Below are 27,380 nucleotides of genomic sequence, written 5' to 3'. Positions count from 1 at the left end.
AACCACAGAAATAAAGGTTCTAGAGGTGCTTGAATGTTGCAGGGATCAAACTTAGATGTCGTCTCACAAATGAAAACACTTGAAATCACACTGTTAGAACACAGCCATCCTTTCACAGGGCATGACCCAATCTCAAACAGCAAGGCTACAAAATTCCTATAAGCAGTGCCCAGCTGAGATAAAGTATGTTTGTTTCTGCAGAAGTGTATTCCGCTATTTTTAAAGCATAACTACTCCACAAGCATCCAGGGTAGAAGAGAGGTTGTATTTGTTCACAGCAAATTCTAGTTACAGATCTCTGGAGTTTGTAAATAATACTTAGAATACAATATTTCATATTGGTGCAAAACGTACAGTCAAACACAAAACATGTATTGCAAAATATACACAGAATTGTTCTAAGAACAGAACCCAAGGATGAACAGATGTTTAAATAAAAGAGAAAAGTCCATATTTTATAAATTAAAAAAAAATCTATTAGTACACTAGGTATGTTTTTGTAGACAAGTTACCACAATATAGTGATGTGTCTCATTTGCAAGGCAGACATTGAGAAACAAGTTACATCATTAAAAGCTAGTTTTTGAGACCAATCCACAAGTAAATGTGTGATAACACATTACTGGTTTGAGGCACAGTGTGGAAACTGTTTTCAACCACTTTAATGCTTATACTTAGGCTGGTTTTTTTTCTGAGAATTAGGCAGGTGCACAAAGAATAAGCACTAGACAATAACTTGTCAGCTTAGATTAGTTTATTGGGTCAGGATTATTTATTACTGATGTATTAGAACATTCACAAGAAATGCTATAAGACACCTTAAGAGTATCTTGGTAATAAAACAGCATTCATACAACTGTGTAAATTGGATGATTTAAATAACCAGAAGTGAAAAACAGTTATTTAAGCAATAGCTAAGTTATAGTTTGAGAAGAATTAAGTCATTTTAAACTAGGAAAGACGCTGAAATCTATAGTGAATTACAAACTCTAATGCTTTGCATTCAAAGCAGAGATGTTGTCTTCCAATATTCAGAACTTGTAGCTTTAAGATACTGATTGCTGCTAGCTACACCATTGCTAACTAAACTATCACAAGGATAACTTGCTTTGGGCATGTTTGGAATGCTAGAGTTATACAGCTATTGCTATGTTACAGATCCCCAAATTTTGCTTTAAAATAGCAGTGAAGGCTTTATAAGCACCCAAAAATTACACAATAAATACTCAGTAATACTTCAAGCACCTCTTGCTACCCAGTTTGGCAAGATAAGCAGCACTAAGAAATGGATGCCATGGTGAGACAAGGTATTAGCAGTTTGACTCAGGCACTCTTGATTTGTGCCTGCCTGCCTTCAGAAAGCAAAAGAGCTTCTGTGGCACACTCTGTGGTGGTGAGAGAGAGACTGTAAGTGCCAGGCAGTCACCAGACTTACAACCTTTCTGCAGTCAAGCACAAGGGCAGGCTCTCTGCTCTTCAACCTGCAGTGATCTGTATGGGGAGAAGCTCTGCCTTGTATGGCTGATGTTTATATGGGGAGTTGCTGCCAGAGGTGTAATAGGGCATATATGCACAATATAAATGAAGCCATATCTTCTGAAATCAGGTTGTCCCCAAAATAACACACTTGACCAGTGCAGAGTGACATGGTAAATGGGTATGCTGCCAGGAGAGCTCAGAGGGATAACAACACCAGTAACACTGCCCTATTAAAAATACTTTGTTTTGGGATAGATCTTTAATATCTACAAACATTTATTTCAAGACTTCAACTTTTTCAGCACTGATCTGCTATAAAACCTTTTCATAAATTATCTTCACAAAAAATAAAGTCACTCTTTCAGAAAACATGTTCAATATAACACACTTGTATCAGTACAAATTCTGTCCTGTGAGTCCATGGCAGAGAAGCCATAACCCACACTGAAATCTCTCCAAAGCAACACTATAACCAGGACTCTAAAACCAGAAGGCAACTATTCCATTAATTACCACGGTAAGCAGAAACAGTGCTTCCCAAACACACAGAGTGCACCCTTTCAGTGGACATGTATGGGTTTACAATCAATAGTCTCTGTCCTGTAAACATTGAAACTGCCACTCTAACTGCAGGTTAAGGTTAATAATTTGCATTCATTTCACTGCACTCCACACATACAATGCCTACACTGCTAAAAAAGAAACCACAACAAAACAAAAATATTAAATAGCAAAAGGAATGAAGGCTTTGGGATGGATGTCTCCTGAAACTAAGTGTCAAATCAGTAAGTGTTGACATTATAAATAAAACTTGAACATTATTTTACGCATTATAGAAGCAGTCTAGTAAAACCGAAAACTTAGAATAGCAGCAAATTTGCTCAAAAACATACACAAACGTTCAGTCAGTCAGCTATAAATACATTCTGCAATGTGAGAAGCCATCTCTATCCCCAAGCAGGCTTTCAAGGAGAACACAGTGTTAGACATAGATGGGGATCAGGAACACTGCAGCTGGAGAAACTCCTAAACAATTGTATTCTACAAACTTGTTCTCATTGTTATCTGAAAGTGCATCTTTTTATCTGTAGAATCATCCCCATATTTACAAAAAAAAAGTACAAACATTGCAATTTTGCCACACTCTAAGCCTATCTAACCTGTATTTTCTGTTAAGTGCAAAAAGTATAATGAAGTTATACATATTCTGATGCATATAAAATTGAAGCCTGAAAACGAGGCAACGTTGTCACCGGTGAATCCAAGGCAATTCAGTAGTTGCCAAATCTTTGCTGCACAGCTGTTAAATGGCTAAAGTAGAAGCTGAAGTAGAAATTAAAGAATAGTCTAAGCCAAACTGACAGAGCAGCCTTCAGAGCAGGAACTCCATTCCCCGACTCTCCACACACATTCACCAGCACATGCTCATACCTTCATTACCAGTTTTGGTACAGAACTAGGTCCAAAGGGCAGGAGGGCAGCCTGGCAGAAACAGGAAGATGTACAGTCACTTTGAAGGTGGTAAGGAAGACTTATGGGGTGCAGACTGAAAAAGTATCTACTGCCAGTGCAAAAGTCTAATGAGCCCCCAGTACTGGTGCTGGAATATGGACTGGAGACTGTGCAAGACAGAGCATACCTACAGTCAGTACATTATTAAATACATACGCAACAAATCTGTTGTGTCTTCAACGTAAGCCCTTTTTAAGTGTCACAACAGCTCCTCTTACCTTCTCCTCCTACAAAAAGAGGTTTCATTTGATAATGACATTTATATGACAACAGACTGCTACAAAATCACATGCATGCATAAATGCTGAGCAATTTGAAACAGCTGACATTCAGATCAAGTACCATATTTGCTCTAAAGACATTAAATCAATACAATATTTGTAAGAGGGTAACCATGAGGATTAACAACAATTGTCTATAACAGTTCATTTAGTTTTGTTCCTTAGGTAAGTCTTGCAGTGACAGCTTCTTCCTAGTTCTTAAAATGCTACAATAGCCATTGCCACTGGTTTTAGACACACAGATACTTGACTAAATCTAGAAAGAGCAAGCAGAGCTCAAACTGCATAAATGCAGAAACTGTACTCTAAACATGGTTGTGCTTTCACTATATTGCCATCATGTCGTGTTGGAAAGTACAAGTCCTGCCTGATGTCCAAAACTGGTGAAAGGAAGCTCCATAAGTGAGTGCTATCAGAATGCTGTAACAGGGCAAAAGCTGTATAATTAGGCACTGTGGAAGGAAATACAATAAGGCGTAGTCTTAAAGGGTGTGTGCACATGTATGTACACACAGGTATGTACACACATGTATGTACACATACATAAACAAAAGGTTTTTGGCAAAATAACTCTTTCATCTAAAACTCAATGCAGTGAAAACACCAGCAATTTAAACTGTACAAATCAAGGGTAAAAGCCATGGGGGGAAAAAAGCAGCAAATTTTCTGAAGTAGCACCCGTATCTCAGGGATGAGCTTTTGAATTTTAATTCTACTAATTCAAGGCAGAGGTAATGTGTTTATCCATCAAAATAGATTTTAACCAACTGACCACCTGCACTACTCTGCAACATTGTGGTATCTGAAAGGAACCAGGGTTTTTAGGACCTTTCTCTTCCCAGTGCTGGCAATGCCTAAGTAGGACACTAGTAAAAGGTCAGGAGAGTGTACCTCAGCAGGAGAGATGCTAATTGTGCTGTTAGTGCCTGCCACGGTTTATAGGCAAGGTAAAAAGGCAGTGGAGAGAGGATGAAGGAGTGTGCTCCGGATAGCAAAGAGCCTGCATCTCTTCACTGTCCACAGTTACAGCTCCTAGTCCTGTGTCCCTGATGTTATTTAACACCTGTCTTGACAGAACTGAGCCTCTTCCCCTACACTTATGTTGCTGCATTATTTGAAGTACTTGGCCATGTGACCACTAGGCTCTCTCACAATACTACTCAAACAGTCAGTGTGGAGAATCATCTATCTGCCCACTGTCACATAAATTATACTGCATTGTTATCTTCAGTGGAAAGGCTATGTCTAAATGTTTCATATTAACTGTGAAGAGTTTACCCCCTCCCTTCATGCAGGCCTTGCATACCATGGAAGAAAATACTAGGCCCTCTCAGACACCATATGCAATGAAAATGTGAGAAAAAAATACACACACACATACACATATTCTTGATATAATGGCCTTTACAGAACCTGAAACTAGAACATCTTAATAGAGGGGTTAATGAGCGAGTTTCTCCTTTTAAAAGCTTTACAGGAAGTGTCCTGTCTCAACTGAATCTGTTTTGCCATCAAAACACATTAAGCATAATTTTTGATGCACAGAGGCTATACCAAGTGTTTTTCTTAAGCTATGTTTTCATTCCAGTGTGGCACTTATCTACTCAAATACATGGCAGTTGGTTTCTGGGAAAAAAAGAAAAGGGAACAAAACTCAAAGCCTTCTTGTCCTCTACCAGGACGCCCTCTGGAAGCTAGGAAGAGATTACACTCATACTTCAGAGTCACCTTGCTACCATGATGCCATCCCAAAACAGGCTTTTACAGAGTTCCAGGGATGGGAAATCGTCACAAGGAATATGCCGCATCAAGGGGCCCTCTGATTAAAATATTGTGACTTCAATGTTATTCATGTTATTTCAGATAACAGATAACAGAGCAAAAGGAGAGACAGACAGGTCCTTAACAAGCCAAGAACTTGAACACTGTCAGATACATGATGCAGGATTATATATGCCTGGAAAAATAGTAAGACAGCCTTATTTATTTGGGCTGCAGAAGACAGTCAGTACCAGAAATCTTAAAATTTATGCACGTTTTCTGTAACAAAAAGCCCAGCTTCCATTACTGAGTCAGCAGCTGAAAAGCAGACCATGCATTCTTTCTGCTGTCCCAAGGATACCAAGCAGTTTCTCTCTCTTTCTGGACAATTATGAAGCAGCAGCCTGTTCCAGATTTCCTCTCTAATTTGTGAGCTTCATTCAGACAGTGCACATCCTGAAATACAATACTTGGTCCTCCCTACTTGTAATGCTGGTACCAGGATGCCAGAAGAGGTCCAGCTGACCCCTCATGCCCAGGTTCTAAAGAAGACAACCCTGTGTTTAATGATCAGGAAGACAAGGCTTTTAGCTCTGTACTATCCAAACTATTCCCTTCACAGCAGGAGTCCAGTTTTCATGTTGAATGAAAGCGAAGTTTTAGTCCACACTGTGGGACCTGAAGAACATCCCCAAATATAAATTAAGAATTTAAACAATTAAGAAAAGGTTTCACTGAAAACAGAAGTCATTCCTCCAACTCCATCTCTACCAGAAAACTGAGAAGGAATCCCTAGATTGAAAGGAGAAGCTGCAGGCATCTGCCTTTTTTCCATAGCTGTTTTGTCTCTCTTTCTAGCTTTAGCTGCATCATTCTGTTGCTATAGATGACATTCACACCCTCGTTGTAGCACGACCAGAAAGTAGAAAGCACATGTAATGGTCAGCTGTTGCTGAAGCTGTCACGGTGCTAGGAGTACAGACTCATCAACGAGACCCAGCAAGAACTGCATCAGCATGTAACTGGCTCCATCTCAAAACAGCTTTTGTGTATTTCAAAGTTACACTTAAGTCCCCCAAAGCAGCTAGAGATGTTTTCCTAGACAGACTGGCAAGAGGTATGCTCTAAAGGCTAACACTCAAGTGATGAATTCATGCCACTCACAGCTGAAATAGTTATTACTGTGCAACAGAGGACAGGTAAGCCCACCATATGGCTAAGTAGGCTCTAGCCAACACGGCTTAAGCAGCTCCAAGCAGCAGATGCACAGAAGTGGCAAAATCTTGCAGGTTCCACCCCCTGCCCACAAGTGGCTCAGAGCCCTTTGTGTATGATGTTGACCAACAGTGAAAGGTTCAGTTCCTGGGGAACCACAGTGAGATGAGACAGCAGAGATGTGAGTGAGGAACAACATGACTATAGCCATGGATAGCACATCTGGATGGTGTATGGCAGGTGTGTGGCTGCTCCAGCACAAAGCTGTAAAAGTACTGGATCGCCACAGCTTCAGCAGATGGGTAAACACAGAGAGGTGATCTTCACCTCACAGGAACTGATGAAGAAACAGCTTCTGAAGAGCACACACTTATCCAAGTGAGAAAAGACAGTCACTGTGTCCCTGGGCCCACACCTAGTAACACCCTCAAAGACTTGAGAAGCCTAGCGAGGTAAGTGAATTTTCATGATGACTCTTGCATTCCCAGTTATTTGAAGCCTAGATGCTAAGGCTCCTCAGTAAAGCTATGCTGCACATCAGTTCAACTCTAATATATGACTGTGCTAATTTACTTAATGGAACACTAAGTGGTACTTCTTTTAACCTAATTAATGATAATTCTTGAGCTTGCTGTTATGTAACAGCAAGCAACATTAATTTCCAAATTAATGAAAATGAAACAACACAAGTAAAGTCAAGACAGAAGAGTCTGGTGTCAAAGTTAATGGTTTCAGTGATAAAAAAGAATTGGTATAAAATACTATTGCCTTGGGTATTCTTGTTCCTTTTTATTTTGAGAGTTGTAGCTGATGAAATTCAAATGCCTTTTAAAACTGGCTTTGGCTGAATAACAAGGAACTAAGCTACAATTGAAAAATTGCTCTACAGGCTGTTTCCCCTTCATTCATGCTGTCCAAATACTGTTGAAGTAAATGCTCTGAAATATTTTGACTCAACTGTTCTAGTACTTTTTCTCTTCCCAGTGCACTGGGATCCTTTACAGAAATAATCTCTCCTGTGTTTTGTGTTTTTCTCTTTACACTTGTACTGTTTCATACTGTTTTACTGTGCTATTTGGACTGATCTAAGGAGCTCTCAGCAGCTCATGCTTTTGCCTCTTTTTGGTTAAGATGCTATTGTGAGCATTAATTTAAAGGAACATAACAATAACATTTTCAGTTATAGAACAATTAAAAAAATTATCTATGGAATGATTTTCTTTAAGAATGAACTGGGAGGAGGGAATGATTTTTTGTGAAGGCAAATGCAGAAATCTCAGCATCTTGGAATCTGTTTGGCTGGGAAACAGCTTACAGAAAAGCAACCCCAAGTAAACATTTCAGATGAGACAAGTGGTACATAATAGTTATTTGTGACAATGAGGTACTATCTTTGAAAGACAAAGAAGAACCCAGTACTATCAAAATGTAATGAAAGGCACGCTCATAGGCAATACTCTTCACGACTTGTCTGCACTCGGTTTTCCTGGGCCAGGGTGGTATCTACCATAGGAATGAACACAGGTCTCCCCTTTGCGTCCTCCTTCAGAGAGTGATGTGCTATCCACCTTCATCTCTTTCAGGCTTCCAGTTTTTTTCTGCTTCTGCTTGGATTTTTTCAACATATGGACCTAAAATTGAAAAATTTAAAGGAAGGTATTAAAATATCTGTAGTCATCAATTAGCTGATCTAAGGCAACAAACTAACAACCAAGTAAAAAGCTGAAAAACTTTTTTTTATGACTACACAACTATCTGGTGCACCTATCCTTGTAAAGCTATAGGATTTACTGCTTTTTTTACATAAACATATGCACATTATATATATGAATGTGTGTGCATATATATTCCTGTACACACATATGTATATATACCCATATATAGAGATAACTAGTCAGTAACCTGGTAGAAGAAGAAAAAATGTTTCTCACTAAAGTACAAGTTAGGTTTGCTCTCTCTCTCACTTTCCATTACCCTTCCACTTCATCTCATGAAAGGAACAAAGTTTTAACATATTCTGAAACTTTGAAGTATGACCCTCTCTTTCACTTCTCAGCAAGGCAATGGTTCTGGTACCCCTCCCAGTATAGCTATATATCCTTTGAGCTTGCCTACAGCAGCATATGTCTGTAAGTTGAAAAGGCATCCCTAAGGTGGCAAGCAAATGTGCAGACTGGTGTGTACCACAGTCACCTACTGCAAAATGTTTATTTCACAATTTCAAAGTCAATAGAGAAGTTAAATTCTTAGGGAGCTGATGCTGTCTTTTATGTACACATTGAGATAATCAAGAAAAAAACAGACACTGATTACCCAAGTCTTTTTCACAGGCCTTGCTCCTCTCTTATTAATTTTTCTCCTTTGCTACTGCTGTCTAACAGACCTTCCCTTCTCCAGCAGACTGATTCCTACCTCACACACTGCACTACTACCATGGCCTTTATACCTGCCCTGTTCCAAGAAAAGCAACACTACCTGCAGATCTCAATACAGAGGAAAAATTGGATCCCTAGGACAAAGCTCAGGGACTGTTTTTTTAAACATGAGCCTCATCTGAGCCACTGGAGAGAGCCTTCAAACTGTGCTCTTTAGAAATTTTTTTTCTTAGAAATTGTCGTGTCAGTTACCACGTAGTGCTAAGCAGCTCCTTTAGGGTTCAGCATGAGAACACAGACAAGCAATATAATACTGTAAGATCCAGTGCAGGAACAAAGTCAAATTGCTAAGAGAAACCCACACTCAGTACCTTTGGTCCTGCAGCAGAAATTATAATCTGGCCAGGGGCCTGAATCCAGGGCTCTCCATCAACTTGAACTGGAATTGGCTTTAGGAGCGTTACACGGAAATACGAGCCTTGAGCTATGCGGATTCCTGATCGAAAACCACCTTGGACTTGACCCTGTTAGGGAGTAAAAGCCAGGATATCAATCACCCCAAGTAACAAGAAGTACAAATACTAGCTGCAATTAAACTGGGTGGATATTATTTTATTCTCACCTGACATTTTAAGTTTCAGCTAAAAAACTGCTTAGGCAAAACTAATTATTAATTATTTCAGCAAGTCCAGGAAGGAGAACTCCCCTGCAGGCTGCAGGAGGCAAAACAACTCCCAAAGCAAAGCTGTTTGTATACAAAGGTTGGCCAAGGACCATACACTCACAAAGGTCTTGTTTGCTTTGGCCACCCCCTCCATAACACAGTGAATACTTCTAGAAACACCTAATTATACACACAGACTTTGGCACATGTGAAATTCCAAAGTCTAAAAGCAGTTTATTAATCAGAGAGAGTTCTTCCAAACTCAACTCCAAATGTGGGAGTAAAAACCTTAATATCACAAATCCAAAGCACAGGTTTGTTAACATTTATACTCCAAAGCTGCTTCTACTTTCACAAAAGATTTAAGGATCCATACCAAAACAACTCTTTAGTGTATTTTAGAAGATCTAAATTACAAAATAAAGCCGACCAACACTAAAGATTGAGCTCCACAAAATTTAAGCACCTACGTTTCCATTTTTGGCAGTTTTATGGATTAGTTATCTCTAGTTACCTGACCACATATACTTTTTCAGCAGCAGATTTCTTTAAACAGTGGTAAGATACAAAGACAAAAATAACCTACCATCCCACAGGAGTGCATTACTAATGGCAAATCATTGTAAAAATATGTAATACATGAAAGAATTAAAAAAGAATTCCATAAGTTGAGTCATAATATTCTTTGCAGGAACAGCATACTACCTGCTTGATGTAGCATTCAAATCAAGAGCATCAAGTATCATATTCTCAGTGATATGTGTTGGAAAGCCTGTCGCAGATAATTATAAAGCAACCTGTCTTGATGGAATCTCCACTGTGATTGTAATGAGGTACAACAAGACTTTTCGCAAATACACTAGGTGAAGGGTGCATGTTTTTGTAATATTAGAATAAAATCTTGTTTTCATCCCATGAACCATTGCATTTGGACACCATGATACCTGTTACGAGAAAGCCAGTGCATTCCATAATACAGACATATATTTGTATTTATATATACACATATATTGCATAATATATATATATATATATATGCACATATGTATGTTTCTCTACTTGGTTCAAAGTCTAGTTAAGTCACGAAGCATAAAAATCCCCATGGATTTTTAACAAGTTCTCAATTCCTATTCCTTTTTCTTATCCAACCTTAACAAAGAGGCATAATTGCACTTGGAATGCGCTGCTTGTCACAGAAATAAGCCTGTCCCATAAAATGCATGTTTCTCTTGAGCTGACTGGGATGCCAACTCACCATGTGCACGACGCCAGTCACACCAACCACCTCCAGCAGGCCGTCATCGATGCGAGGCTTCTCAAAGCGGTTGTCACTTTCAGAGCCCCAGAGGTCGGCCCCAGAGCCCCAGCTGTGTGGAGAGCACACCTGTGACCACCTGTGCTCTGCCCCCAGGCATGCTCCCTCGTGCCCTGCTAAAGGTGGCTGGTTTCATAGCCTTCAAAAGCTACACGCTCTGCTCCCCCACCAGCTGGAGGGAGCAGTTTTCCTGCAATGTAAAAGCAGGAGCTCTTTTTCTAAAATCTGGAAGAATTTTTATCAGATCTTTTAGAAGTAAAAGGAGCGAAGTAAATAGTTTCAGTTGGAAAGCAAAGGTGTAAATAGGAAGAAGGTAACTCTGTAGAGTTTTAGATTGCTGGGAAATACAGGTTACAGCTAAACTAACCCTTAATTTTCAAGACTAAAGAACTTGGCCAAAAGCACCTGTAGTTAGGCAGATATTCATGCACTTCAGTCCTCTGAAATGCTTCTGACAATTTAAACCATCTGCTTTTTGTGCAGTACTGACCCTCCCCACTCAAATCACTTGCTTATTGTTTTGGCACATGAACTACTTATTACTTAATTGGGATCTTTTCTTCTCCACAGCTCTCATGTGCAATGTGTATTTCTGTACATGTAAAAAGGAGTATTTGAATAAAACATTTTCAGACTGAAACGCAAAGAGATACAGGTTGTTTAAGACAAGACAGTACTTGAAAAAATAATAGCAGGATTAATTACCTGCTGGTTTTGTGCAAATAAAAAACCTACCTCAATCAACATCACATCTAAGGAAGCCAGATCTCCTGTGGAATTACACAACAGTTACTCTAGCTCCCTGCAGGTGTCAAGGAAGCACTCACAGACCTGTAGAGGTATCTGAACTGTGGTCTTCCATGGCTACCCAGGTAGCATCACACACTTCATGTATATATTGACCAGTTGCCTGTAGGACCTGGGCAGTGTCTTACAGTGAAATCCTGGCCTTCACTGCAGGAACTGCTTAGGTACCGAGTCCCCAGCATGTCAGAAAGTGTGTGCAGGTTGATTGTCATTGATCCTGTTACCTAGCCATTTGGCATTGAATGCTCAAATACTGAGCAGCAATTCTACACACACAGTCCAGCATGCCCACAAGGGATCCTTCCTCTTCTTTTTACCTGGGTATATTAATAAAGATGAGTCCTTCTATACTTGGTAACTCCACCTCGTGCTGGTCCACTTGCAGCTTTATGTCCTTGTGCAGGTTTCTAGTGTGGCTTATCTTCTGCAGCCCAACTTTCACATAAACTCCCTTGTTGTGAAACCTAGGAGCAGACAAGGATCTTGTAACTAAAAGGTAAGGCAAAGCATAGCACTCTTCCCTGTATGTATACCACTATTGTCCTCTAGCAGGTATATTTAAAGAGTTTTTCAATTTAAACCCATTTCAAATTCTTCTAGCTTTACTGCATAAAAACAAAGCATAAACCATGAACTGCTACTCTACATACCTTTACTTAAGGGATGATTCTGCTGTTGAGGCATGTGCAGATTGTGAAATTTTATTACAGAAAAATGGTCCCTTCTTGAAGCATTGCCTGAATACAATGCCTCTTTGAAATGTAAACTCCTGGGCCGGAAGATTACATTTTTGACTAAGACTTAGAGGTCATCATGACCAATTTTAAATTGTTTTCTCAAGCAATGCTACAATACTTATGGCAAAAAAAATTTGAAAATCTTTGCTTTATACATTCCTAATTCATTTGAAATATATTTAGCTTCAGAATCTTAAAACAGGTTTAGTAATCTCAATTTGTGACAGAGCTCTAACATCTCTAATTTTAGAATAAAAAAGATGAGGAAAATTTTTATAGCATCCCTAGAAATGGCAAAATATTTTAAGAATAACATAAACAAAAGATGGTCAAACATACAGACTACTTTCTTCTATAATGGAAACCTTTGGATACATGGCTTTCAGGGCAACCTTTAAATAAAAAGCATAAATTTCCATTATTTTACTCTACTAGTACATGGTTGTTGTTGGAATTCATCTCTGCAAAATCTCTCTAGCATTACTTCTAAATACCGTAGACATTAAAGTGGGGAAGACAGCTAATGCAGGTTACAGCCAAATCTTCAGACACTTACTTTTCAGTTATCTTAAATTATTACATTGGGAATGATTAGTCCTATGTCCTAACAGTTTAAAATAGCACCAAATTAAAGGTACTTCAGGTAATACCATTTAACATACACTTCTGCTCCATGCAAGATGTGTCTATGCTAAGACAGCTTTTGTCTAATTTGGATACAACTGAAAAATACTGGAATATCAGTAGAAAACACAACACTTGCAATATCCCCAAGAAGTACTAATTTCTCTTGCATGAAGAAGGAAGCCTTCAGAAACTGAAAGAATACTTCACAGTGCCCTAACTGCAGAACAGTTACATATCTCTGTAAAATAAGTACAAACTTGCATTAAGTTGCGCAAAATATTCTCCCAAACCTTGCATTTAGGAAACTGCTTGCCCTGGCAATCTCCTGCCATTTTGGATGGTACAAATAAGATGTGATCTCTTCTGCAGTATGCAATCCTAAAGACTGCTCCAGGATCCCCCTGGGAGTGACTTGGATGAAGACCAGATGCCTCCTCAGCAAGTTCACTGACAACACAAAGCTGGGAGAACTGGTTGATACCCCAGAGAGACCTGCAGCCATTCAGGGAGACCTTGACAGGCTGGAAAGATGGGCAGAGAGAAACAATCTGAAATTCAACAAAGAACAAAGGGAGAGCCCTGCATCTAGGAGAAATAATCCCGTGAACCAGCACAGGCTGGGGGCAATCTGCTGGAAGGCAGCTCTGAGGAGAAGGACCTGGGTGTCCTGGTCCATGTGTCCTGTCCATGTCCTGAACCACAAGCTGTCCACGTCCATGTGTCCTGGGGGCCAAGAGGCCAACTGGATCCTGGGTGCAGTAGGAAGAGCATAACCCGCAGGTCGAAGGAGGTGATCCTACCCCTCTGCTCAGCCCTGGTGAGGTACATCTTCAGTCTGTGTCCAGTTTTGGGCTCCTCAATACAAGAGAGACATGGAGCTCCTGGATTGTGTCCAGTGAAGGGCAACAAAGATTATTAAGGGACTGGAGCATCTCTTTAACCAGGAAAGGCTGAGGGAGTTGGGCCTCTTCAGCCTCAAGAAGAGAGGGAACCTTATCAATGTCTGTAAGTGTCTGAAGGGACAGTATCAAGAAAACAGAGCCAGGCAACAAGCAAAGGCAAGAGGCAATGAGCAGAAACTGATGCACTGTAGTTCAACCTGAACATGAGGAACAATTTCTTTACTTTTCTTTACAATGTCTAACTGAGCACTGGAACAGATTGTCCAGAGAGGGTATGGAGCCTCCCTCACTGGAGATATTCAAGAAGCATCTGGAATACAATTCTGTGCCAAGTGCTCTGGGATGACCCTGCTTGAGCAGGGAGGCTGGAGAAGATGACCACTGTAATCTCTTCCAACCTGACCCACTCTGTGATTCCGTGAATGAAGGCAGATGCCCCGTCATTAAATTTTACACTGTGAAAAAAAGTTGTATAGTTTGGCAGTCACCAATGCAAAGACCATCACTGTCACAATAGACACTATTTTTATCTGCCTCACAATGCAAGATGAGTGTTGAATTCCTGCAGGGGTGTTATCACTGCACTTTGAGCTGCTAGCTAAAGATAAGCAGTCCAGAGCATAAAAAGAGACTGTTCTGAGTGAGGCCAGAGAGCACACAGCTTTTGGGACATTTATCAGTTTAAGGTCTTGCTTCAGAAGAGCACTCAAGCCTGTATTTCAAGGACTACCTGCAATTTCTGTTGCCACAATCCAAACCTTCCTGTTCTGCACTCAAGAGTAGTGAGCTTGCCTGCCAGCAGCTGTGGCATCTTGCATTAAGTAGATACCACTTTTAGTTAATTTACTAGAAATAATTTGAAAAAAAAAAAGAAATCTAATATTACTGGCAAGAGCGTGCACTTGCTTATGATGGGGAAGCATAAATTCAACTATTTTAGCAGTCATTTTCACAGGCAGTCAAAGGTAAATATCATGTGTCAGCACTGTTAGCATGCACAAGCTTTTGGCGTCCGCAAAAATGTACCTCAATTCCTTATTTCATGTTTCCTTTACAGAAGGATATAGCCCTTTAGATTTGGGAAAAAAAATTAATTCTCTTCTTTCCCACAAGTCCTTCAAGTCACTCTGCAAGAATGATACCAAGACATTGTCCACTGCACTATGGATGCTGCACACTGGGAAATGACTGAGATGAAGACAAGGATGAAAAGCACACAGGGCAACAGCAATCAAAGTACATCCCTTAAATGCAGTGGCAATAAGAAGAGGATTTCAATATTTTGAAATGCTGCAGCTTTGCAAATATGGAGTAGTATATTTTGAAGAAAGAATGAACATAACTTGTACATTATATTAACTGCACAAGTCCATCTAGGAAAGTTTCTCCTACTAGAATGGACACTGCCGCACACAAACTTATTACCTGACTTTACTATCAAAGATGCTTTCAGTCAAGTATTGAAAATGCAAACCAGTGGCTAATAGCAACTTATGTACTTACATCAACAACTGTATTAGTCAGTTTTTAAGAAAAGCACCATGAGCAATGCCTGTAATGACAGGCAGAACACTACAAGACAGGTTGGATTACACATCATTGCACTCATAACTGGTCAGAGAATATTTTTAATAGTTACAGTTTGAACACTGCATAGTTGTAACTGGCTGTTGTAACTCTGAGAACCAAGAGACAATTTAGAAGGCATTTAATCACAAACACAGAGGAAAGCAAACAAAACCAGTTTCTATAAGTAATTACTGATTAATTACACAGACATGATTTCTTTTGCTTATCAATTTCAGCAATTATGGGAAGAAGAAAAATTCCCATTACTGGTTGATGTGCATGCCAGAGAGGAGGAAGATCTCGTCAACACATTTTTAATATCATTCTCACTTGAGATATAGAGAGTTTTTTATGCTTACATGCAGGTGCTGCAACAGCACTAGGCAAAACAAAAAAACGTACAGTAGAAGTTCTGAACACTTCTGAACAGTGTTTATTGCTCATGTAGCAGCACTGCCTTCACTCTTGCAAAAGGCTTTGAGCAAGAGACATTTCCACTATCTCAAAAGTTCACTAAACTCAACAATGCAGTTATTGACAACTAAAAATACTGAATAACAATGACATGGCTTCCAAAAACTGCTTTGTTGCTCTCTCAGTAGAGGGAAAAAACCCCAAACCATACCCAAACCAACAAAACAAAGTAACTTTGTGTCTATGACTTCCTGGCTAGCTTAATTCCTCCTTGTCCCAGCTCTGCCACAAGCAATATTAGTGGATACCTGTAGCATTTAAGATTATCATTTGCCGTATAAGTTCAAAGTAATGCAATACCACAAAATTGACCTTCATACCTAGTTTCCCCAGGATTACCTGCTATTAAATTTCCCTGGTTCTTCTTCTCTAGCGTGATGAAAGTCCAAGCTCAACTCTGCATCAATGCCAAGACCACAGTAATTGTTCATCTGTACAATCTGACCAAAAGAAAAAAAAAGGTATCATTTCCTGCTTACATTTATAAATGAAAAGTGAAGACATTCCAAAGTTTTTCAACAAAAGCAAGCTTTGCAGATGATTCTTCCAAGTCACTTGCATCTTGACAGATTCTGGAAAACATTTTCCAGAAACACTGCACTAAAAATAAAGCTGCATGAACAACTGTTGACATGCTTAGTCAATATTTCCAAAGTATCAGAAACTTCAAAATTTAATATTTTAATTAAAAGTAAAAGGCATAATAAGGCAGAAATAAAAACAAATGCAGAAATAAAACCAGAAATAAAACCAAATGCAGAAATAAAACCAACTCAACCTCTCAAAGCAATTCTATGCAATAACTCCACAAGCTGCTGAACACTAATGCCACTATTATTTTTGGCATCAGCCATGGATTTATATTACATCATTGGGAAGACAATCTTACTTTAGAAGGTGACCAGCTTACACCAGATGAATGAACAACTTGACTTCACCTACTCAGCTGTGTTTTAACTAGCTCCCTATATGCCAACCTCAAGTTTCTACAGATTTCGACCACTTTTTCCATTAAATCTTTCTCTGCATGCCAGTTCATTCCATAACTCTTTTATCATAGGCCTTATTCTCCCATCCTTCACTTTAAAAAAAAAGATGGGAAAAAAAGCCCCTGTCTCCACTAAGTGAAAAATAGCTGGAACCTGAGCATCTTAAATCCTCCAATGGACTTGTAACGCCTAGGATTTTCCAGTGACCAGACTAAAATCTTGGACAATTGCTACCATTGTTATGATTTCCTGTTTCCTGCCTTTTTTTTTTTTTTTGCAAGCTCCTTGTCCAATTTCTTTCTTTCATCTGAAAAGAGACAGAATTCACATAGAGCTCCAAAATCACCATTTACAGTCAACATTTTTATTTTCCTAAACAGAAACAAGTTCATATGAACCAAGTGACAGTGACTTTCACTCAAAACAAAAAAAAAGCAAATAACAGATGGCACATATACAGAAACACAATAGCAGTAAGATGATGGAAGGATTTACTTCCTGTATATGGTAGCAACTCCTAGTAATTTCTTAAACTGTGAAAGAAAAGATGAGAGTGCCTCTTGGGGAAGGGAATGTTTTTTGGTTGACACTCTAGTTTTACCAATGTTTTGGCATTTCTTCCAAAGCCTTTTCTTATTTGAGAAATTTTTTTTTTCCAGCTGAAGCATGTAGGAACATCATCGTCATGTGAATATTTTAATTAATCCTCTATCAGATGCTTTTTGCTAAACAGCGACAAAAGATGCTCTGCAGTCAACTAGCCCTGCCAGAACCGAAACACTAGGTCCAGACGTGTGCTGTATTCACTAGGAAACACCCCAGTAAGGCCCAAGCACAAAGACAAGTGAGCAGTAAAAATTAAACTATGTTAATTCCCATCCTCTTTGTGATTTTCACTAGAGCAACAGTTCCTGAGAATCACACCCAAACAGTGCCCACCTTACCTTGGGAGGCTCAGGTTCCGCAATGCCATTTTCTGCTCCTTCAGCTGGCTCTTCTGCATCCAAAAGGATAGTCCAGCGATCCATAAGAACATCGTCTGCCTCATCCACAGAAACCAAAATGGAGTATGGGTCCTCCCCACTGTAGCCAGCTCCCCAGCGCAAGACTCTCCCCAAGTCATTACCTGGGCAACAGTGAAGAACACCAAAAGGTGACTGTTTCACAATCAGTGCATCAGCCCGGTTTTACAAATCACACTGCACTAAGGTGCTCCAATCAAGTCACAGAACTCATTCATTTGGAAGAAAGAGTTAACTAGCACCAAAAAAAAAAAATCAAAAATATCTAAGCTGTGTTGTGTCTGCACATGTGCTTACCACTGCATACAGACACACTGGAGCATTTTCACAAAAAGTGGTAGAAAAAAAACCTGTTGTGGAGTTGAGACGCTAGGAAGCAAGTAAGTTTGCTGTCTACAGCAACGGCTGATGCACCTGTGTTTGTCAGGAGGAGGATATTTGCCCTCCCAACTCCTGCCCACTCACCCACACACATATCAACACTCCTGCTGCTTGTTTCTCCTGATGCTGTTTTTCTGACTGTCAGAATAAAAGCATGACTGTCATTTCCTTGAAAAGCTGATACTGTGGTTTACTTTCCAGCACCAGCCTGAACTCAATCTTGTGGCATCTCAGATGCAAAACCGAGTCCTGTGTTGGACTGATAAAGATAAAACCTTCCAGAGGGCTTCTGTGCTCAGCTTCTGTTCTTGCTGTGATTCTCACCTGTTCCTAAAGGTAAGATGGCAACTGAGGGCTCTGAGCACACCAGCTTGTGCCTGATCTCCTCGAGGGCACCAAGGACCCAGCCAACGGTGCCATCCCCTCCGCACACCAGCACTCGGAAGGAGGGCACTTTGGAGAACGTGTGAAACCTCCATCGTGAAACGAAGCACAGGGGAAAAGAAAAGTTACAATGGAATATAGGAAATGCAAAGTCCCAATATGCTATTTAAAATAACACAGTATTATTTGATTTCTGTTCATGCCCCTTTACCATCAGATTCTGGATCAAATTCAGCAAAATTAATAGAAAAATATGAAGTTGTAGATAAAGACGATTTTAAAAGGAGTGAAAAACCATATTCCTCTAAAATTCTTCACAGACAGAACTAAATGGTTAATCACTTCCTTTTTCAAGGGCACAGAGACCTAACTAGTTGTAATTTCAATGTGAACATCTGTAACTCTCTAAATCCTAGAGGAGATGTTGATTATGGGTGGTGTTTTTGTACTTAGTCATAGGTATCACAGTACATTTTCTTCTTAATAGTACTGTTTTCCTGGTGATGCTTACCTTTTGTGGCTTTTCATCCTACATAGCAACATATCATGGAAAATAATTGTTATTTCCCATTGCACAAGAAGCAATGAACAAGTGGGAGCATTTTGCCATAAAGCTACAGAAAGATTCCAAAGCCAAAACAAAAGGAACTGGTTACTGAAGTTGCTTAAAGTGCATTAAAAAGAAAACAGAATTATACAGCTCTGACAGAAAAATTAGTTTGTGTATCTTGTTTATCTTGTCTCCTACATAAGCTGCATTTTTCCCACAAAGCTTTTGTTTTGAAGATCTTGTCATGACAAGTTCTTTGTTAAGTAGTAGTGAAGGAATGAGGAATAGGCTACAGCTTTCAGTTTTATGAAGCTGTAACAAAGTGGGGTTCATTAAATCAAGTCATCAGTTCCTGTCTTCCTACAAGCACATTATGTTCTGTTCCTTGTAGAAATGTTGCAGCTGTGATCAGGCAAACCCTGTTAATTCTGCAACTGCGGCCAAGTTTCAAGAGTCAAAATAGAAAATTTTATTATACATTCCTGGTAGTTCCCATGAAACATCAGAAGAAATAAAAGCAAAAATCCACCCTCATCAGGAAATGTTACATTTCTCTTTCCATCTCCATTCATTTATAAAATCTATTTATTTTCAATAATTATTAAATATGTGCTACTGTAAAGTGCATGTGACTTTCCCAGGGTCAGACTGTGCTAGATTTGACAGAAGCATATACATCAGGAACTACTCTATTCTCTTTTCTTTAGATAATCCTAAAGTTTAAATATGTTCTCACAGTAAGAGCAGTCAGAAGGAAATGATCCACTGCCCTGATCTTCAGGCACAGAACAGAAGAAATTTAGATCTTCAAAATAAGTGTCTACCCTTTTAAAAAATAACAGAACAATGTAAATTAAAAAAAAAAAAAAACAAACAAAAAAACCCCAGGATGACTTACCCAGGCAGTGGGCCCCCATTGGTTAGTTCAAAGACTTGATGGGGGTTCAACAACTTTCTAAAACTGTACAGCAGATCCCGGCCTTTTAGACCACCACTTTTTGGATTCACAAATACAAGAAGTGGGCAACAATTCTGTGGTATCTTGGAAGCCTGAAAGAAGACAAGAAAAAGGGTAAGTCAATGCCATGAAAAGGCAGGAAAATTATACTGCATCTCAGAAATACTACCTGATGCTTCCTTGATGCCGACTAAAAAATCCAGATTCTATAAATAAAAAGATTCAAGGTCCAGCCAATGGACAGGTTAGCTGCTGATCTTACTTCCCTAGGAATTGAAGGCTCCTTAACCAATTCCAAGTACACATTTGAGCCCAACATGAGAAACAAAGGCATTTTAAGTAGCCCTTCCTACGCATTTTCAGTAAACAGCCTGGCCAAAGAACAGTGTGAGCGATAAGAGTTCTGTACAATTAAAACAGTTTCCCTGAAAAGCAAGAACTTCTCCTCAAACCAACTGAAAAATCTTTCTTTAGTTTTGTGATTGACTTAGAATGCATGTCAATTTACAAGGACAAAGCATTTAAAAATTAAGATGTTTGGGGCAGACGGTGGTGTACTTCTGCCTATGAAATTAGAAGCTGAAAGCTTCTTTTAAAAATATGTAAGCTAAGCTTTTCCATCATGAGGATTTACTCAGGGGTGCCAGTATCTTATGACTTACTGAAGCTGCTGCTGAAGGGACCATCAAAGCCTCCAGAAACTGCAAAGGAAGCCACTGGACATGGTAGAAGTGTGATTTCCTGGGGCACTCCATGGACTGCATAGGAGCAGCCTCACTGGAGGTCAAAATTTCCAGCCAACAGATGCACCTTGGGACTAGTGCTCACTCAGCCTGTCCGCCCATAAATAGTTCTGTAAAATTATTTCTAACTAGTTCTAGAAAGATTAGAAATCACCAGCACACCTTTCATCCATCCTGACACAAAGCTGGGGTGCAGGTACATGACAGAAAAGTCCACTGGACATTTCAACAACTGCACCTCTAAACAGAAATGTTTGCCATGGTCCCTAAGTTGTGGTAATTGTTATTTACAAACTGGACAGCATTCAGGGAACAGCAATTTGTCATGCAGCTGACCGGATGGATTCAGGGAACAGAACAACAGTGCTAAATATAAGTCAATTTAGACAAGAATGATTCAGGGGTCGGTGAGGCAGCAGCATGACTGCAGCGTGCAAGCATGTGGAGAGATACCAACAGCTACAGACGGGAGGAGGCGGCACCCAGAAAGCCTTTCAGCTGCTGCCTGTGAGCAACCACCAGAGACCATGATCTGAGGCGAACAACAGAGAAATCGGGTCAAATTTATGAGTTATATTTGTGGGGATGAAAAATGGAGTCCGACATTGAGACACCCCACACCTGTGACCTGATTTAGGCACTTTACAAACAAATGATTGTTTGGGTCTTCACAGTACTTGGGAGATTTCTTCTAATTTTCTGTTCTTAGAAGAGCTGGGTGCTAATCCTCTGCAAGTCACACCCTGCCAGATGTGTCAAGATGCTGACAAACATATAAAAATCCTCCTCCTCTAACACTGCATGAGAAACGTGCTCTGCCATCCAGTGTGACTCATCTCTTGATAAAGAGAAAACACATTGAGAAGAGGAACACTAAGCAGGTATAAAAGCACTTTATACTAAGGTATAAAAGCTGGTGAAGCAGGCACACACTGATCCCTTCTTTACTCATCCTTCAGATTCTACAAGACATTCAGTTTGAAAATTTATCTTGAAAAACAAATGAGCCAAACAAGGGCTGTTTTGGGGGACAAATAGCAAAAAGAACCTCATGCTTTATTTTACTGGAAAGGTTCCACTGCAGACAAAAGAAGTAGGTTGATAATAAAGAGGCTGAAAGCTGTACACACAGCTCTCTCCAAAGGAACCACCTTCATGCTAGACTGACAACTGAAGTCAAAACACCTTTGGCCTCTACATTCAGGCCTTATTGGAAAGGGGGAAACAATTACTCAAAGCATGCCCAACACATAACAAGGGTAATATATTCATTTCTGTTAAGCACATGAAAAGGATATTTGTAGGCAGCAAAGGAAGTCTATGGAACATAATGTGCCACTGTCACAAAAGGTATTAAGTCAACAGCTCAAAGATCCACGCATCCCAAAGAGACAAGTGGATTTCGTCTCCTTGAGCCATTCAAGAATTAATGGAAGAGTAAGCAGAGATCTGGTGTTTTCAGAAGCAAACGCCATCTTGTTACTCTGTCAGTTCCTGCACCATCATCTGCCATATCCCACTTAGAATAGCCTTTTGATAATCACAGAATCATCAAGCTTGGAAGACAACTTTAGGATCATGAAGTCCAACCACCCACCCAGCACTGCCATTGTAACACGTAAACCACTCAACCACATCACCATCGGATCCAAATGCCTCTTAAACACCTGCAAGAATGGTGACTTTCCTGGGCAACCTATTCCAATGCCTTACCACACTGATAGTGATATTTTTTTCCCCCTAATATCTAATCTGAATCTCCTGTATCTCAGATGGAGGCCATTTCCTCTTGTCCTCTCACTGCAGGCCTAGCAGGAGAGACTGACCCCCACCTCACTGCACCCTCCCTTCAGGGAGTTTTAGAAAGCAGTGGGGTCAGCCCTGAGCCTCCTCTTCTGGACACTAAACAACCCCAGCTCCTTCAGCTAGTTCTCATAAGACATGTTTTCTGGTCCTTTCATGAGCCTTGTTCCCTTCTCTGGACACACCCCAGCACATCAATGTCCTTTTTGAAGTGAGGGGCCCAGAACTGGACACAGCACACAAGGTGTGGCCTCACCAGTGCTGGGTACAGGGGGACAATCACTGCCCTGGTCCTGCTGGCAACACTATTGCTGATACAGGCCAGGATGCCAAGAAGGCCACCTGGGCACACTCCTGACTCATGTTCAGACAGATGTTGACCAGCATCCCCAGCATCCCCTTTTGTGCTGGGATGCTTTCCAGCCACTCTGCCCGGCCTGTAGTGCTGCATGGCGTTAAATCCCATGAGTAACAGAAGGCAGAGCAGCTCTGAAAGGAAACAGCATCTCCCATGGGGTAACAGAGCACATTGTTCCCTTCCAGCACTCCTTGTCCAGCTTTTACTCTGCCCTACCCTCTCTCCTGTCCACTTCCCATTTCTTCCTCTTCAGAGCTTTTTAAGTACATAAATTTATCTCCAGCCATTTCAACTTTCTGAACAAAACTAGCAACCTGAAATCTCAGGCTTGGTATAATGCCTGGAAACTTGTGGGGTGTAAAAAAAGAGGGCTAGCAGTGTAAATAAAAAGAAAAAAACACGAAGTTCTGCAGCTCGAAGTGACAAAAACTTTTTCAAAGAAGAGCAAAGAAACCAGCCCAGCTCTGGAGTCTAACAAATACCTTACTTGAATGTAAGAACATTTGATTTTCTTCTCTTCTTCAGGAAATCAGTTTCTAAAATTACTGGTTTGGGACATTTAGAAGTGACATGCTGAACACATGTTTTATATTACTTGCTTTTAGAGGCACGTTCTAATGCACTGGGTTTTAAACCAAGTAACTGAAATAATTCAAAGGCAACATAAGGGAATCACAACTATTTCTGAAACATGGTACACTCTAAGGCGTTCAAAAGCAGAGCTGTATTTTGTAAAATTGTCTAAGATCTTACCCAAGTAACATAAATTCTTGTAAATATGTATTTACTGTAAATTGCCAACTATATTTCTTATCAAGTGTCAATACTATACCTAAAACCCCCCAAACCAGTTAAATATACACCCCGAATGCTACTAAGATTCACAAGCAGCTACAGAGAATGCCTGGAGCTAATAAAAAATCTGTACGTAGTGTAAAGTGAATAGTCCTACTACAAACCCACCTTTGTTAAGGTAACTTCCAATGTGAATTCCTAACTAAACCCATTTAGATGCAGTTATCCAGAATAAAAAGAAGATTTCAAGAAAGTGCTTGTCCTTACAGTGAACTTGCTTCCCATCACAACTCTTCATTAAGCTTAAAGGAGTAAGAAACACTGCTAAATCCCAGATAATGACCAGCTTTTAAGAAAATTATTTTTGGTAAGAATTAAAAAGTCTTAACAGTTTGTACAGTAGTGCAGGGTGCTGTGCCTTCTCAAGAGCACACTCTTTGTTACAATTACAGACAGCCACAAGGGTAGCACTCTAATGCTGCTAAATTTTTAAAAGTTCTTTAATAAAGCCCCAGTGGGGACAGAGGAGTGAGTTTGTTACTGGGCAGAAGAGAGTATGTGACTCACAGCCCGAGGACTCCCTTCCCCCTTTAGCCCTGGCTTCAGTACTGTGCTTGAGGAGTGAAATCTGCAGAAGGGTTTTGTGTTGGCTGGCATTCAGGAAGGAATTTATTGCTCCTTTCTTACAGACAGCTGAAGGAGGCTGCATGACTTAGACACTCTGACAATCACTGTGAATTGCTTAATTTGTCAGGAGTAGCACAACATGGCATTAAACTGAGCAAGATGTTTATTATCCATGCTAATCCCCTTTCCATTGACTGTACTGTGTAATCCCATCTCACAACAAAGCAGAACAAGGCGTTCTGTGTCACCAGCCCTACCAGTGTGACAACCACAGCACATCTTCCTGGGCGGTGGGCTGACTCCAGGAACTGCAGATATCTCTGACAAGTAGAACTCAACATTTGCAAATGCCTGCCAGCAGCATCTTCCATGTGCAAGGACTCACAATGCCTCAAGCACAAATTTTCTCCACCCTGGCCAGAAAGGACCCACTATCTGATGAGAAATTATGTGCAAGGTGTCACAACACTACTGGAGCAGCAGCTGGGTCAACCCATAAGCTTTTCTTTATTTTTTGGCATATTGCAGAAATGGAAGAATCACAGAATCATAAAGGTTGGAAAAAGACATCATTAATTCAAACCTTTGACTGAATACCACTTGTTGACTAGACCACAGCACTAAGTGCCATGTCCAGTCACTTCTTGAACACCTCCAGGGATTGGTGACCCCACTGCTTCCCGGGGCACTCCATTCCAATCCTTGAAAACCCTTCCAGCAAAGGGTGAAAAAGTTAACAACCCTTTCAGAAGGGTGAAAAGCAGCCACTCATGTTTTGGCTAAAATGCTCATTTAACTACGATGCTTTTAAGATGTAAATATTTGTGTGAGGATTTAGTAGAATGAATGAAATGGAAAGTTTCATCTATTTGAGAACCTTCTACTCATTTTCCTGCTACTCTTAACAAATATAAATGCAGTATATCAGAGGGCACTCCACTAGTAAAAGGCATTCCTGATAAAGCCAAAAAAAACTGTGGTGATTTTGGCTTTAAACAACTGTCTGCTGACTTCCTTGCTTGCCTGTGCTGCAAAAGAAGTTCTGTTAAATTAGTTTTGAATTGAAAGATTTAGTCCTGCAATGTCTTTCACCTTGAATTGATACCAAAGAGTGAAACCAAACTGTCCCCAAAGTTCCTTACACACAGCAGCTAAACAGGTTTATAATATACTGCATTTTTTTTTCACACTCCAGTGGAGAGAGTATTTTCATTTATTTGAATACTGTGAAATGAAAAAGTGATTAAATTCCTAAAGGCCTGAAACAGTAGAACAGATCAACACATCTGACAACACTAACTGTTTGACTTTCTAATAAGCAGCTTATGCAAACTGATTCCACGGTCAGACTTCTCAGTAATGGAAATCAGAGAGTGAATTGCCTTGGGTAGACCTGAGCACGCTAGACTTGAACCATGCCTCCTCCTTATGTCTAACACTGAGTAAGCAAATCTCACCTCAGAAAAATAAGACTAGCAATCTGCTAACCACCAATACTTCTGTGCTTTTACCAAATTTTAAGAAGGGATATTTTGGTTTGTTGTTTTTTTGTTGGTTGGGTTTTTCTTTAATTTAACTGGCAATTTGGAAAAATTATTAGCCCTTCATTCCCAACTTCTTTGTATTTCACTCACAAAAGAAATGTCAAACATAGTGTAAATTTAGTATTGTGTCAGTTCCTGTGTATTTCCTGGTACTGTGTTTAAATCAACACACATATAAACAAAGACTATTATCATCATAGGCTAAAAGGATAGTCTGGGTTGGAAAGTACTATGGGAGATCATCTAGTTCAACTGCTACCCAAAGTAAAGATGGTGATCAGCCATTAGTCTGCCCTGGGTAACTAGTAAATGGCATAAGCCTGGGTGGACAATCATACAAAAAACTACACTTGAAATATCATTTAAATTAACTCTTGGCTCCTTGCAGTGAGATGACCAAATATAAACAACACATGTTGAAATGGAAACACAATGTTTGTGCTGGTGTACAGCCCCTCTCTCCTGCTTATGTATTAGAAATTAATCACTAGCTGTCCCCTGAACTGGAGTTTCTAAAAAATATCTTGCATCAGATAAGAGATAGCAATGTCCACATTCTCCTGGCATCAAGAAGTTCTCTTCAAACATATTCAGTGTCAGAAAACCAGACATATGTAATCAACAGAGTGGAGTATGTTCAACTTCACACCGCAGACAACAATTATAGGCTCATAATGGATTTGCCTAAAATACACCTAAAACAGCTATCCAAAAATACATCCTGCTTTCTGTTTCTCACAATAGGCACTCTGAAACCTAGTCTGGACAAGGGGGCCTTGATTTCTAAGAACTTCACAAAATGTAATTCCTATACACACATAAGAACAAGGCTCTCAGTTTTTTAGGAGGGGGTGAAACTTTTGATTTTGCCAGTTGCATGTGAGCACTACCACTAGTATCTACCCATATAAAAACCATATAATTTTACCTTCAGAAAGTCTTGACCAGTGTAGGACTCATTTCTAAACAGTGAAAGCAGGTACGCGAATAAACAACTATGGCCATTGAATTTGATATCCTCCTATATAAAGCTATTTCATAATTCCCACTAAAAATGTAATTTTTTTGGCCTTCTGTGATGTTCCAAGAAGTCAAACCAGGACTCACACTTTGCTTGCCATAATGCAGTTCCAAAAAGATAGTAATTGCAAGATACTTTCTGCTGAGGTGTTGTGTAACTACGGCAACACTCTTTTTTGGACAGAACCTACATAATCCTGATTAAAAATATCACTTCACTCAGTTAATATTTTCCTCTTCTCACATTGACTCACTTTATTAACATGAAACCTATTATTAAACAAACTGATTCACATGAAAGTGATTAGTAACAACAAGAATAAATCAGAATCAGGCCTGAATTTCTGAAAGGACTCTTGCACTAAGTCTTTCAGAAGACTATGTTCTTCTGAGATCCTCAAGGGGTAAACAAGGTCAAACTGCCTCTGCTACAGAATGGGGGAAATGAAGATAATATCACTGTGAAAATAAGCAGAAGTGTTTTACCT

The 27,380-nt window shown here is 39.8% G+C and overlaps 1 protein-coding gene across 1 annotated transcript in view; it reads right to left on the bottom strand.

Moving 5' to 3' along the window:
• Positions 1-246: 246 nt before the first annotated feature.
• DGKQ (diacylglycerol kinase theta) overlaps positions 247-27,380 on the bottom strand; it is an 88,219-nt gene continuing 61,085 nt past the window's right edge. Inside the window, exons 16-23 of the mRNA XM_036403770.2 lie at positions 19,943-20,094; positions 18,435-18,583; positions 17,652-17,833; positions 16,058-16,158; positions 11,727-11,873; positions 10,543-10,654; positions 8,995-9,147; positions 247-7,879 (exon numbers count right to left, since the gene is read on the bottom strand). Coding sequence (XP_036259663.1) covers positions 7,709-7,879; positions 8,995-9,147; positions 10,543-10,654; positions 11,727-11,873; positions 16,058-16,158; positions 17,652-17,833; positions 18,435-18,583; positions 19,943-20,094 — 1,167 coding nt within the window. The 3' untranslated portion in view covers positions 247-7,708. The remainder of the gene's footprint in view (positions 7,880-8,994; positions 9,148-10,542; positions 10,655-11,726; positions 11,874-16,057; positions 16,159-17,651; positions 17,834-18,434; positions 18,584-19,942; positions 20,095-27,380) is intronic.

Source organism: Molothrus ater, chromosome Z (assembly GCF_012460135.2).
Source record: "Molothrus ater isolate BHLD 08-10-18 breed brown headed cowbird chromosome Z, BPBGC_Mater_1.1, whole genome shotgun sequence".
NCBI lineage: Eukaryota > Metazoa > Chordata > Aves > Passeriformes > Icteridae > Molothrus > Molothrus ater.
This window is presented reverse-complemented; position numbering and strand designations above follow the sequence as displayed.